The 15,395-nt window shown below is 39.5% G+C and overlaps 1 protein-coding gene across 1 annotated transcript in view; it reads right to left on the bottom strand.

Annotated features, from left to right (window-relative positions):
* UTRN (utrophin) overlaps positions 1-15,395 on the bottom strand; it is a 344,252-nt gene that overhangs the window by 86,628 nt on the left and 242,229 nt on the right. The window contains exon 53 of the mRNA XM_026044733.1: positions 3,432-3,561. Coding sequence (XP_025900518.1) covers positions 3,432-3,561 — 130 coding nt within the window. The remainder of the gene's footprint in view (positions 1-3,431; positions 3,562-15,395) is intronic.

Here is a 15,395-nt window from a genome sequence, read left to right as displayed (position 1 = left end):
GCTGTGTGCATACACCTACGTGGCTGGCAATAGAMATGCTGCCTCGTATGTACATTAGAAAAAGGTAAATTGCCTGTTTCTGCAGATTCTTCCTTGCTAAGAGGGAAAAAAAGTATCAGGGGAGGCATCTGAAYTGTTTAAAAAGAAAAAAAAAAAAGGTTCTACCTTTATTTACACCTGGTACAGAAGACCATGTTGCATTCCTGCTAGTTCAAGTGAAGTACATGTATGTAATTCACTGATACATATTAATACRTCTCCTGTGAGACAGATGTGAGTTACGAGATTTTCTGCACTTATAAGTAAATGCAGATAACAGATGAGAAATACCTGATTTTAAATGATTTTAATGATTTAATTTTCAATTTTAAATGGTGCATTTAGCATCTTCACTACCAAATACGAGCTTTTAAAGCTAGGAATCTGATGGCCTTACCAAGAGTAGGAGCTACTAAAACACATTAGCAATACTGCAGACTCCTGGAAATATTCACTACTTCAGTGGGAATCAATGTAGTGGCCTAATCTGCTGGGATGCAATTTATGTTATCTGCTAAAAAAATTAGCTCTACTCCCCCACTACATCAATGGAATTTTAAGGACAGAAATTCAGTAAAGCTCTATCATTGATCTGTTGAACCCTAGGGATAGGAAATATTATTTCCAACTTCTTCCATGGCCTCTAAATTCACTAATAGTTCAGGGATCTGAGAAGCCAACTAGCTATGCCACAGATCTAAAGATGTGCAAGCAGCTAATCACAATTCTCTAAGCTTTCTACGATAGCACAGACGAGTGACAACAAAGCTAAAACCAGGAACATTTCCAATTTCCTTATCCCATTCATCTATAAAATTCAGCAGCTGGCCTGGTGGTTTATCAGTCAGCACCATTTAGTAGCTGAAGTTCAAAGGCAAGAAAAGGCTAAGTATATTTTTTGTGATGAGGCTCCCTAAGGAAATATGGGGTGGGGATCAGAAGATAAAATGGATGAATGATTAAATTAACTCCAAAGGAAGTTTCTTGGACATAAAGAGAGAGTGTTTGAATATGCCAACTACTATATGGTGTATACAGTAGAAGACCAAACCAGGAAAGAAGATGAAACCAAGGCTACCTCATGACAACTTTCTTGGTAACTTTTGATCTCTCACAAATATATTCTGTCCTCTTGGGATGTAACAAAGTGTATCTATGGAAAATTCCTTTAAATAGGCCTTGTATGACCAAGTTCCAAACTGGCTGCCAAAAGAGGTTGTGGAATCTCCTTCTCTGGAGATCTTGCAAACCCACTTGGATGCAATCCTGTGCTCCAGGTGACCCTGCATGCGTAGGAGGGTTGGACTAGATGATTTCTAAAGGTCCCTTCCAACTTTAAGGATTCTGTGATTCTATGATTCTCATTACTTTTCTCCTAATTTTTTCTTACTGTTTGCCTTGCAGCAACAATATAATTTCCTGGTATGAAAAAAAATCTGGAAAAAAAAATGGAGAAGGGCAAGAAGAGAAGGTAAAAAAAGGAAAGATACCCAGAGTCAGCAAGTAAGTCTAGCAAAGACTGAACATAGAGAATTCTCCATAGTCAATCTATAATAAGGAGAAAATTAAGAAATTATTGAGTACTTTATGCCTAGACAGAATTATTTTCTACCTAACAGCCCAAGTGCAAATATGGTGAAATCAGACAATTGCTACAAAGATGAAATTACAGTATGATTCAGTTTAATTTGCAGTGTGTGTTTTATAAAGAAGCAGAGAAAGCTTCAAAGATGATGTCTGAAAAGATATAATAAGATCTATTTTTAAATATTATGAATAGCTATGAGATGTTCTAGTATGGTAAAGCTTTCTTCAATTAAGTAGTGATTGTGCTTTTCAGAAGGCTGTGACAAGGTTATTCAGATTGTCTTAATTTATTACACTGTTATATGAGACCAAGTTGATGCTGTGCTAGAATCATGTGGCAGGATTTCACCATTATTTTGAAAACTCTCTGTACAGAGATAGATGGATGTTGCAAGAATCACAAGACACTTAATCCAACACACTCTTATTTCTTGCAAAACAGGCAACAAAACAACAGCACTGTTTATGSTGTTGTGTATCTGAAAGGACTGCATGGAAAGTTGGATGTTTTCCACACTTTTGTCTCCGGAGTAGCTAACCTGCCACCTAAACACTCCTGCAACTGCGATTTCTAAAAATAAAAGTTGTTATTGCTTATAATATAGAAGCAGCCCAAACTACCTGTTTAGATGATCATTTTACGGTGCTGTTTACTGCACAACATTATCTGAAAAGCAAACCATGAGTTTATGGTCTACAGCAAGATTCTTTCACCCTTAGTAACCCTGAGAGCATGTCACTGAAGCTAATGGAGCTACTTATATTTATAGCTAGTCCTGACAATACCAGTTATTGACAGCCTGAGAGTAAAAACAAAAACCTGAACGTTTTCAAAAGCAAACACAACTCTTGTTGGAAATGGTTAACCAGAAGAAAAATTTTGTCCCTGAAGGTCTTTAAACACAGAGGAGCATCTTTCTGGGGATCAGTGGCGTAACTTTCCACAAAACAATTTACTAGACTCAGCCCTGAGTGAAATTTAACTGCTTGTGACACATAAAAGAGCAGAGCAGAGGATGCCACGGGGCTTTTTGGCCTGAAACTCTGTTGTTCTACAGAAAATGATACACTGCTSAAAACAAGAGCACGTACTGTGGACCTAGAACATACAGAAATCCGCATCTACAGAAGGAAAAGTAAAATAAACCTAGCAGACATCTATGAAGCTTCCCAGTCTGATTACATACAATTGGTTCAGAAATGTGGTGAGTGGACAAGAGACATTCACGTATCTCTTGCAGACCATCTGCTTCACCACTATTGCTATGCAGCTTACCGTGGTCATCATCTTCCCTGCCATCGTGTTCTTACTGSCATCTGTATAGCACAAAGCTTAAACATACACATACAATAACAGTAACAAAACTGCCTAACAAGAATTTACTCTTGTACATTGTCAGCACTTGCTACATTATTGATGGTAACCTCTGCTAATAAGTGAGCGTTTTACAGTGATAAACTGTAATAACAGTGATAAACATTTTACCTTCATTTGGTCTGGGTGTTTCTATGGCTTTTGAAAGGACTCTGATTGAATGAATAAATAATTAAGTCAGCAACTGACAGCATCAGTGCCTTGACAACTGAAGAAGGAAATATAAGAGGTTTTCCTTCTTGCTACATTACAAACTTGGGTACTTCCAAAGAGATTTGAGACAAACCCATGACATGAAAGGAATCAGTATATGGCAGGAAAAATGATAAAGCCTAAACAAGCAAGTGGGATACAAAATATGTACAAGGGACATGTAAGTATTTTTTCTTTCCTTTTCACTGYTCTGAACAGGAAGGGAACATTTTCTGACCTGTTTTTGAATGTAAGCTCCTTCTTGGCTCCTCAGGCCCCTCGATGGGCTGGTCAGCAAGGAAAACCCGCGCCTGGTCCACAGCATTGAGAATGGTTTGTTCCTTATCCTTCAGTTCACGTCTCAGAGCCTTTTGCAAAAGGGGAAAAAAAAAAAGAAAGAAAATAAAAAAATAAAGGCCATTTGTAGCTTGATGTTGTGAACAACAGATATTAGAACATTTTTCTCATTTTCGCTCCTCTGACTAGATCTATCCGCTGGGTGAGTAATAGCTAACATTKAATTCAAACTACAAGATAAAATTTACATTTTACAAAACGGAAATGTCGAGAAAGAGATATAGGGTAGAGATTTTTCTAAAATTAACTTTAAGAAGTGAATACATGAAGGATGATGATGATAGGTCTGTGTTTTAAAACCTAAAGGAAAACATTACACTGATCTTATGGGGAAAAAAAAAACCCACAACTTTACAAATTTCGTTATTAGCATGATTGCTGACAGAGTTTGCTACAACAGTTTTTTTTTTTTTTTTTTTTGGTAGCTGGCATAAGAGAAAATTGGTCCAGTGAAACTTCCAAAGGTAATTTCAGAACTGCTAATGAGAATTACAAAAGCACTTTACGTTCCTTAGAAAACAATGCCTCTTATTCTGTTTCATTTTTAGTAATATTTTTAAAACTTAGAACACATGTAATCAGAACAGGGATGATGAGAACACATTAAAAAAGATATTCTATAAAACAGCCTAAAATATTTTGAGCCTCGTACATAGAAGCAATTTCATTTTTTCTTAAAAACATGTTTCATGGTACTGGAATTAAATTTCAGAATATTTTCTTCCCCAGTGCTTATGACTTTTTCTTTAAGAGTTAACTATAATTACCCTACTGAAAACAAAGAAAATGTATTCACGAATCATCAGCTGTAATAATGTTTTCTATAAAGCATTTTATTCCATACAATGTTTTAAAAGTATGAATCAATCCCAGATTAAAAGGAATACACTTTGCATGTATTATTTTGTATTACTTTCTATTAGTTTGAATATAAAAGATATTTAAATATTAATATAGTGTGCTGAAACTTTTCAACTTTTTTTTTACCTCTATTTTAAAAAATAAGGTTTATTTATTGATAAAAATGCAGTTAGTCTCCATTGCAGCTCATCAAAAGCAGTCAGTTATTGGAATTCACAACACTATGTATAACAAGACGAATGCTTTCCACTAGAGAAAACACTTCCTAGAGGAAAAGGAGGAAAAGAGGCTTTTGTTCTTCAGACTGCAACCTGTGGTGTAAAAGTGCATTAGCCAGTACTAATGGGAAGGGGGAGGAGGAGCTCTGGATGACTCGACCTATTTATGCACAAAAAACAAATGAAGTTGAACAAACTTTCTCTAGAAACTAAATTCTTATTTTTCTCTGGTTTCCTYGCTCGAGATTTTCCAGGGCAACTGCCATTTCTTTGTGCAAAAAGAACCGGATTCTTTTCAACACAGGATCCTCACAGGCATTTCTGAGAATTGTTAGGGTGACAACAGGGCATCATCTGAATTTACTTATTGAAGAGGAAGCATCTAGAGCATGAAAAACTCCACACTGATCCAGCAGAACTAGCAATGGGATTTCTGCCACCAGACTTTTCCCTTACAACCTTCCAGATTGTGAGGAAGTTACTGCAAAGTGGTGGTGATTAAAGTCAGATAATCCTTCCCTGATCTTTTGCCCAGGTTATTATTTTCTGATTTCTTACCTGCACACAGAAAGCAAGTGTTCTAGCAGGAATGAAAAAACAAAATGCTACCGCCCTCCTTTGACTGTTTTTCCATCTCTTTCTTGCATCTGCCCCAGAAACTCAAAGTATTTTCACTAATGACACAGTGAAGCAAACCAAGAAACCTCCGAGAGCCCACGAAGGCCTCAGCAGGGCACAATGAGGAGCCCTTGAACCCTCAGCAGGGCGCTGTGAGGAGGCCATGAACCTTCAGCAGCGCACAACGAGGAGCCCACGAGGCCCCCAGCAGGGCACTATGAGGAGCCCACGAACCCTCAGCAGGGCACTATGAGGARCCCACGAACCCTCAGCAGGGCACTACGAGGAGCCCACGAGGGCCTCGRCAGGGCRCCACAAGAAGCCCACAAGGGCYTCGGCAGGGCACCACAAGGAGCCCACGAGGGCCTCGGCAGGGCACTACGGAGCTACCCGGGGCGGCAGCGTTTCCCTGCGCAGTGAGGCKGAGGGAGCGGGGCCTGTTGGGGCTGCAGAGGTGACAGCCTGGGGGAATCAAGCCTGGCCGCTGTTTCCCTGTGGGATGTGGGGTGTGTGGGGTGTCCAAGGGCCCAGCTGAGGCTGTGCCCGGCACGGCGAGCGGGAGCAGCCTCACTCTTCCTCGGAGGATTCAGCATACGCCACGTGCAGGAACAAACAAAAAATATTATGTAATATCCMAAAAAAGCCCTACCGTGATAAATTATGCGTTTTAGAAACTGGAGTACTTAAGAGCACAATTCCTGAAGGAATACAAGCCTGTTGAATTAGCAGAGCGTGTATCAATATTTTGCTTTCACACAACGTACATCTGAATAAAGCTCTTCAAAATCATCCATATTTTACAAATGCTGGAAGTGTTTCTCTAGGTAGCAATTTGTTCCAGGTTAAGAAGGAAGGTATGAGGATATTACCACTGCTGCGCTATTAAGTCTACGTAATTCTTTATTTTGATGCTTTTGGGTATTAGAATCCCCGTAGATGCAGAATTAAACTGCAAACRTCACTTCTAATTTCAAAGATTTTGCCAATTTTGACAGCACTAGTTGTGAAGTAAATCCTTAGAATAATCCCTTATTTTCTTTTAGTCGATGCAGCTTCTTAAATATTCGCCAAGTGTAAAATAAAAAGGAGGCAACAAGATTTTGAACGTGCTCAGAAATCCCACCAGTTAGCAATGGATCTCCTCAGCTGGCTCCTCCTTACCTACAGGTAAAGCCTGTTCATCCTCCTCTTCTGATGATTCTGAATCAATTCCCAACCTCGGTGAGAGCTGAGGTTGGCTTCACCTCTCTAATGAAGTACTGAGTGGCCCTGGATTTAATTCTCTGCCCCCATCCCCACCACGGAGCTGTCCAAACCAAGGATGACAACACAAAGATCAAGGCTACCGTGGCAAGGAACAACCTAAGGACTTGGAAAATATATAGGCGCCCTGTTGGCATCTTCAGCTCTGCATCATCCATGCTATTCCTCATTAATAACTCTTGACAAAGAAATCTTTTAGCATGAAAGGAACTTTGCATGTGAAATACTGAATATTGAAATAATTTAGTAATAAGAGAAAGTGTCTTGAAAAAAACACAGGCTTTCATACATTACAGATTATTCCTTTTTTTCATATGCTACAGACACACACACACAAAACAGTTTCAGAAATACCACTCAGATTTAAGTACTTTCATTTTTTGTCTCTTTAGCAATACTCAATTTATTTCAATTTTGTTTGCTTTTTCCCCTACTAGAGAAAGAGARTAACAAGAAAAGACATAAAGCAAGAAAACCAAGTATATTAGTAGCACACTCTTAACCTTCCAGAGAAACCTCTCTTCAAAAAGACAAAAAAAATCTACTTTAATCTAATGCCTAGCTCAAATTTCATCAGTTCTGAGTGGACTSAAAATAGTATTTCATTGGAAAAATCAGAACTACAAAACACTACAGAGTAAAGATGAGTCATAAAAAAAAAAAAAAGTGAGGAGCATAAAGGCTGTAATATTGGATTTTATTAGCGTGTTAAAGATTTTTATGCAATACCCAAGAAGTGCAATAATGTATTTTTAAATTTTATTTAGTTTTGCAAAAAAATACCTCCCAAGTGGCTACTCAGAATAAACAGTCCTCTTTCAGCAGAGACTTATACGACTATGTCCCCTCCTTCCCCCTTGTTTGTCACTCAGGAGTAAAACAGCTCAAGCATTTGCTAGAGCTTAGCACACGGCACAAGCTGCGCTGGCTGGAGAATCATTTCCTCTAGATATACGGGAGTAGAGGAAAATAGAAGAAAATTAGCAATAAAGTTTGAGCAGAGATTAAATAAACAAAAAAGTTAAAGCAAAAGGCTTTTGGACTTAGAGTGTTTGTCTTCATTTTGTGCCTTCTGAAGCTTGTGAATTCAAAAATTCACAGCTAAGCTATCCACTGAATAGGTAAATACATAGATGCATTTTTTTTTCCCTGAAAGCCACATACGTAAGTATGCAGATGTGAACACAAACTGGAAATGAGAGCTTGGAGTATACATGATGCACCTTCACATAAATAAAAACAGTGACATCGTAAAGACACACTGGTTATACAAAAAGAGACTTGATGCAATTTCAGTTGCAGTTCATACCACCGTATTTCATACTACAACCCTAAAGTGCACCATTACAATACACTTTAGGCCRTGGTTTCAAATGCAAGTTTTACTTGCCTCCTGGAAAGACCCATGAGGCATTACCAAGGCCTATCCTTTCAACRATTACATCGGTAAATTCGCTCTTAAATCCTACATAAGCCAGGACACAGATTTTTTTCTAAAGACTCACTAATTAGAAGTTCTTGAATCTCAAGAAGAAAAAAATCACTAAACCCCTAAGATTTGGCATGCTGAAGCAGTGTCACAAAAGCTGCCCTTTAATAACACTAACCAAGAATGATTAATTCAGGAAATCCTCCTTCTGACCCCGGAAAAACTCTTCTAGTGAYAGAGGCTCAACCAGCCACACTCTTGAGATATTTAAGGGAGCACCTGCCTAAGCAGGAGCTGCTCAGCAGCATCAGAGCATTCGCTCTGCAGATACGAGGGACACCTTCCAAACGTCTTGAAGATGTCAAAGAACAATCCACAAACTACATATAATCCCTTGGTCATCTCCTGTCGATTCTCTCAGGGCAGCGAATCCCTGATTCAATAAATCCCTCATTTACTGCAATGATTAGTCAATGATTTGCTGTCCACTTTGATTTGTTCCTCGTTCAGTAACTGTGAAACCTGCAGGTTTCTGCTAATACATCTTGGGAAATCATATATTATTTATGGTTGTACCAGGAATATCTAATCTGCATGCCCTTTCTTCATTATAGAAGTCCATGATTTCTCATATTAACTCAACTCTTCTTCTTTCAAGCTAATGTTTTTTCTAACTTACTGCCTGAATTCATAAAAGAATTTTCTAAACCAAGGCCTCCCAATAATTCTTTTGAGAATGCCTTGTAGCTGGAACTTTTCTACTTTTGAGAAATTACAATGCAACAAAAACTCTGGCCATTCATGAATTTTCACGTACCTCATTCAGTTAGAACGTTAAAAATTATGTTTCAAGGACAGTAAGTGGGTTCCCAAGATTATGGACTGTCTGTTTACAGTCTCTTTTTTCCCCTTTTTAATTTGATAGGTTTGGATAGAATAATTAGAAGAGCAGATCAGCTTAATGGTTCCAACAGATGAAGGCAGAACTATTTTCAAAGAAAACACATGAGATGTTTCTTAAACCAGAACATATTTGAATCAGGTTTCATCATGCATGCTTTCAAGGAAGAGAAGACACATGTTATTGTAACTCCTCTCTGTTTCACACATTGTAGCTTTTAATGGCAATCAGCAGCTCCCCTAGCTTTTCGGTCACCTCAGTCGCCGTCATCTCTATTCTGCACCAGGTGCTTGAAAGACTTCTGTTATTTTTATAATACAAAWAGAAATGGGAAAATCATCCATAGCATATAGCAGGATGAGGAGAATGAGTASGATGATTAAGAGAACTAGGAAAAGGTTGGTTTTTATAAAAATGACACAAAAAACAAGGTTGTGATTGAACCTGTGCTGGCTGATGCAGCACTGAAGAATGAACAAGACGACATAAGTAGGAATGTTTAAAAACTGTTTCATCACGTTTCATTCATTCCACTGTTTCAAATAGTGTCATTCAGACACTACTTAGTATAACATACATGAAAACGAATTCAAAGTAAGTATTTCAGTCTCTGGGCACTACTCTGTGAAGTAGTCTCAGTTCTCTAATGCTCTTACCCCGCTGATAAAGTCTGCATTCTAAYGCAGACTATTTCATTTGAGATGGTGCATTTCACTCCGCACTTACTTTTTCTTATTTCCCATTCAATATAGGTGGCAACAGAAGGGGGGAAGGAGAAAAGCAGTCCTCAACGCTCAGTGGGATACATGCGGACACCCGCAGCGCACGAAGAGACCCACCTTACAGCATGACCTGCACCACAAAAAGGAAAGGACAGCGAAGATCATAGAGAAAAAGCAGCTGCTTGCCCCAATAAAAAATAAAATAGGAGCATTTCAGATTTTTATTTTAATGATTCTAAACAAAAGATGGGTCTGGAAGGTGAATCCCACACCACAGACAGACGGCTTGCCAAAAAGGACTGAAGATGAGTGAAGAGCAGAGACTGTGTCTTTCCAAATTCTGTTTGCTGTCTGCCACTCAAACCCTCTCTTGCTGAATACAACCCTGAGCAGCCACACTAGGGTTCATGAAACAAGAGGAAGGCAAGGAATTGATCATGTCTGCACCAGATACATTGGCCGTCCCTGCACAGGGTAACTAAAGCATCATCATCAAGCAGCAGAAGCAGTTACAGGACTGTAGGAACCCAAGTGTGGGTAAAATAAAGAATAAAAAGAAAGTATTAAAATCATACTCACTGGTGAGCTTTTATCAGAAGATACTTGCTGAAGTAGTTTTAAAAAATCTAAAATCATAAAAAGGCATTTTGAAACCTCTCTTGGAAAGTTTCCACTTACAACAACCTATGGCTTCTAATGACTTCGAAAGAACTCTTTGGGGCACTAAAAGAGAATCTGACACTACATAATAATGGTAGAGATAAGTTGAATTTTAATAGAGACGGTTTAAATAAAAGGACACAACTGTATGCATTTCTTGCAGTAAAGAATACATGGATATACTTTTTCTTAAAGAATAAAGTAATTAAAAATAAATTAAAAATAATAGAAAAGTTGTTTGCCCAAGGAGAACCGCTCAGCTCTACGGGAATGGCTGTTACAAGCCCAGCCTTCCCTGGAGAGGCTGCAGGATCTACACCCAACTTGTGAGGAGGGAACACACTGCTTAATTGAGCAAAGGTTACAAAGAAAAGATGTGCAATAACGTGCATCCATGTGCCTTCCAGGACCAACAATATTATGTAACCGGATTTTGTGTTTCCCAGCTCACTGAGAGCAGACTTTATTAACTTGCGTTTCTAGGTCAATGATAACCATCGAAATGAAAAACGAAACAAAACCCTCTGCAGCCCTCAGTTGCTGCCAAAGTCATCAGAAAACAAAAACAAAAACAGACATAAGTTTTGCTGAAGTTTTCTGATTTTTTTTAACAGAAAAGTAATCTGAAAAGATCTCAGTGTTAACACAATTTCCTAGATGAATGAGCTGCTCAAGTGCTAAGAATCATACCCCTTCTGGATTCCTCCAAAAGRGTCAGTGGAGACCCTATTTTGATCGCTCTTGGGTATGCTATATTCTTRGCACGCGTCCTCTTATGTTACCTTTTTTCTTTTTCTCTCAAAGAATCTGCTTGCTGAATATTCAGTACTTCACACTCGGCTACACCTGGAGAGGTCTTCCCCATTCTATGGCCAAGTTTTCTCTCTMCAAATGACTATCCTGACACAGAACAATTACTGAAAGAAAACAAGATCACGGTCTCATTGCCATGTGCTCTAGTTCTTCAATAGAAAAAAAAGAGCCAAAGTTGGATAAGAACAAAATTTGCTAAAATATAACACCACTTTTGCTTATCCAGCTAGTTTCTAAGCTAACTCAGCATATACTGGCCCAAAGTCATTACAATATGACAGCTAAGAAAAGGGCCACAGAATCACTAAATTTGATGACTGTAATAAAACTACACTAAAAAGGGCATGAAAAATATGCTTGTTTTACATTACTATACAAAGGAAATCAGAAATAAAAATTAATGGCATCTTAAAAAATAATCTGTTTAACATCTCTAATAATCTCTAAATCAACATTTAATACAAGAAATCATATAGGCTCCACTCTACAGACACTGAGAGCATCCAACAAAGAGTACATGTATTGAAAATTGAAAAGGAAACTCCACAGTCCCTTGGAAAGGTAGTAGGTCAAGTCTCTGGTAGATTTTTCAAGATCCACAGTGATACAGGGGCAGGGATGGTTTAGCTTCTATAGCTCGGTGCTATTCTGTCTTCATTAGGCTGGACAAATGACTGTAGAGAAAGACAAACTCTTCCATCTTTTTGTTGTTAGGGTGGAGGAAAAAAGCATTCCCTCTTCCACAAGAGCAGTAATCATAAGGCTAACAGTGGAGCCCATTTTAAAAATGCCATACTGCTTGTAAGCACACGGTCAGGCTCACAGCAAAGGAGCACAGCGCGGTTCCCTCTAGGACAGGTAATGTCACCAACCTTTACAACGAAAGGTAAAGGTAAAGGATGGGTAACTATGAGACCAATCCCGCATCAACAGCCCTAAAAAGATGAAAAARGATGTTTTTTCTACTTTGAAGAAAGCTCTGGTCTAGGTTTGCAAGGCAGAAAAAATAAAGAGCATACAACTTTTCCAGGAAAAATCCAAAACAGAAAATTGCAGTTAATACTAAAATGATTAACCAGCAAGTTGTGATGCTAACCATACTTGCTTCAGCAATCACATACAACCAAATTTTCCATTTTATACCAGACCTAAGCAACAGCATTTTAAAAGTGAAGGACACTTGAACATTAGGGCAAGGCTTAAAGCAAATTTGAGAAGAAAATGCCATTTACTACATCATCTACCCACTACATAAATATTTTCTATTTTTCTTTGTACAAACCCACATGCAGCTGTAAAATAGTCCACTGTGCTCTAATTTTGATGAATTATTAACAGCAATATATGCAATGCTATCACTTTCCAAGTGTGCAATAGTCCGGAAGGGCAGCAAGTGTTCTGCATCCAAGATGGAAGAACGGGGTATTGGTCTCCATGTGCTCCTCACGTCAGGACAGAGGCACCTAAGCCGTGACCTGTGTTGCTAAGGAAAACTAAGCAACGACTGCAGCTCTCCGTCTTATTCTTGACTTCGTTACTGGCTTTAGAAATGCTGCCTATTAGATATGCTCCCRTAAGACCCCACCAGCTTACAAAGTGAACAGCATGACAAAGATAACTTTCTTCCGGCTCCTTTTAGGCACTCAGWCCTCCTCATTGACAAAAATCAGCAGACCATAAGGACGACAAGCTGGGATGTAGCAATCACTTCAGAATTACTCTGTAAGTTACTGCTTTTCCAGCTAGTGGAAAGTACAGAGGATGATGCTGCCGGCCTAGACCAGTTTCTGGCAGCTACCCTGCCACAATCACTCGAGCAGGACACCAAGGTCACCTTCAGAAAGGTCCTTTCTTTGACAAGTCACTGATCGACAGGATGGATCTAAAAATCTGACAGGAGAGGGGAAGGCTTAAAAAAAAAAAAAAAGTGTAGAGCCCCTAAAATCACTATTAGATTTTTAAAATAAGCATATGACCTAAAAATCCTTGAAATCATTTCTAGAAAATAAATCTACGGAAACAATATATACACACACTTAGGAAACRCCAGTATCTCCTCGTTCCTCCATCTTCAAAGCAGCCTCTTCTCTTATGGCAGATTTGCTGGTTGCTATTGCTACCACAAGTATCCAAACCAGCTATTATAAAAAAAACCCACTATCTGTCCAGGAAGGTATTTCACAACCTACAACCCTTTTTTTTTTTTTTTATCATTAAAAAAAAAAAAAAAAAAAAAAGAGAAATAGTACCAGTCTTTGATCTGATTTTTTAATTAAAATGTTGTTTCAAAGAAAAAAAAAAGTTCGCCAATCACGTCAGTTTAGATACATGTGCGAACAGAAATAATGAGATTTTCTACCATTGAATGGCTGAACTCAAGCTTCTGAAAAACATCTACCGTTCCTATTTGCACAAAGCTTTTGTTTAGTGTTGAACACTGGAAAAGTGTATATAAACTGAAGGGACTGAAGGTTCCAATACAGCAGAAAACAAAAGTGATTTGATAATCCCAGTGGAATCGGCATGAAAGTGAATTACACCAGTATTTCCTAAGAGAACTCCCTAAACACATGCAATATGAATGAGCTCCATGCAAGCACGTAGCTCTAGGGCAAACAGATTCTGGGTTTTCATGATGAAGCCTCCTTCAAATCAGCTCTTGAATATTCCGACCCTGAGGATTTCGTACGCTGGAAACAGCATCAGAGGCCCTCACACAAACCTCTGGCTGGCGGAGGGGAGGAGAGGGGAGGAGAGGACAGCAGCGCCCGACCTGCTGGTCCCGCTTGCTTTGGTACAGGCGCAGCTGCTGGCTGCTCCCTGAAGGAGCACAGCAGGTTATATGCAATGGATGGGGAAAGGAAACCCTTTATTCTAATGTGCAGTAATACAAGGACTGCAGTCCAGCCAAAGACTGGACAAAGGACTGAAAAAGAAAAGAGCCAAAATGCAGTGTAGGTCTGGCCGTTAAACCCGGCCTGTCCCCAGTCTGCACTCACAGCCCCATCATCATACAGTGCCGGACAGAATAGCAGTGGGTCTATCTCAATGGTGTTTATTTATATAATCTTTAAATTCAGTCTTCAAGGTGAGGCAGCACAGTATAGCATCGGAATAACAGTCATTCCACTGCAGATTAAACTTACTGTAGAGCTATTAGTGAAATAGCAAAGCTGCATTTCTTCTTAGTCTTTGTYGAAGATGATGTTTTGCCTCTTCAGAAAAACCAAGGGAAATGTGCCACCTAAATCTCATTAGCTTCAAACTGTGAAACTGCTACAGCATAACTTTGGAAAAATTTACTCCTCAGTTCACCCCAAGTCTAGGCCGTACAGTGCACATGCTGACATGGTGTCACATTCGCATCTCTTAGGCATGGTACAGCCCTCCATTTTTTACAGCAGAAAATATTCCTGGTTTCCAAAGGAGGGAAGGAAACCCCCAAAWGAAGCACTACTTTTTCTGTATTCTAAACAAGCAACGTCTCCAGCTGGACAAAAGATGTGCAAAAACATCTGCTCTGTACTAGAGGCACTACTGYTCAATTTTGCAGTAACACTGAAATATTCTATTAGCGCCAGCACATTTCTGCAGCTCCTCACACGCTCTCCTTCACCATACAGCGGTAACCATCTACCCCTTCAACATGGGAGCGGGAAATACAGCCCCTTTCCTCGCCTGCCAGGGACTGCTCAGTCTGCATCACTCTGAGCGCTGGCAGGAGCCTCCACGGCTGAGCACTGGCCACAGGAGCCCAGCTCCATCCTGAGACACCACTAACAAGCTGGATGCAGCACTGCTGCTCCTTGGGCTGTTCACCTCAGGGCTGTTCACCTCAGGGCACCTTTTACTCTTTTGAGGGGACTGAAATTACCTCTGCATTTCTTCAAGAAACAACTGTCAGTGGAAAAGGCTTGTGCTGGAACGCCCAAGGTTCCTTGAAGGGCAAGCGTTTATTCTCTTTGCTCTCACAAGCTACACTGCTATTAAGTGCTACCCRTTCATAGTACTGCAAAGTTCTTTGGAAAGATGTGTAGCAGCTGCAGTTTAAATACAACGCACTCCAGAGCCACTTCAGGATACACAGCTCTATCTATTCAAGGTGTGAAGCCAGGAAGGCGCTCTCAGAGCATGCCCATGTCCCCATGTGTGGCAGCAAACACCATCACCAAGGCCTCCCTCTCCTCCCAGTCCCTTGCTACTCTTCGCTTTCCTCCTACAGCTTCTTGTTTTCAAAGCTTTCTACACTGAAGGAGGCTTCATAAAGCATATACCACAGAGCTGCTTTCTGTGGCAAGACAAATTACACCGGCTCTGCAGTATTGATTGCTTTGCCTTTTTTTTTTTTTTTTTTTTTTTT

The sequence above is a fragment of the Nothoprocta perdicaria genome, unplaced genomic scaffold (assembly GCF_003342845.1).
Source record: "Nothoprocta perdicaria isolate Ctin4 unplaced genomic scaffold, notPer1 scaffold_38, whole genome shotgun sequence".
NCBI classification, from domain to species: Eukaryota; Metazoa; Chordata; class Aves; order Tinamiformes; family Tinamidae; genus Nothoprocta; species Nothoprocta perdicaria.
Note: the sequence above shows the minus strand (reverse complement) of the source record. Positions and strands in the feature narration are given on the sequence as shown.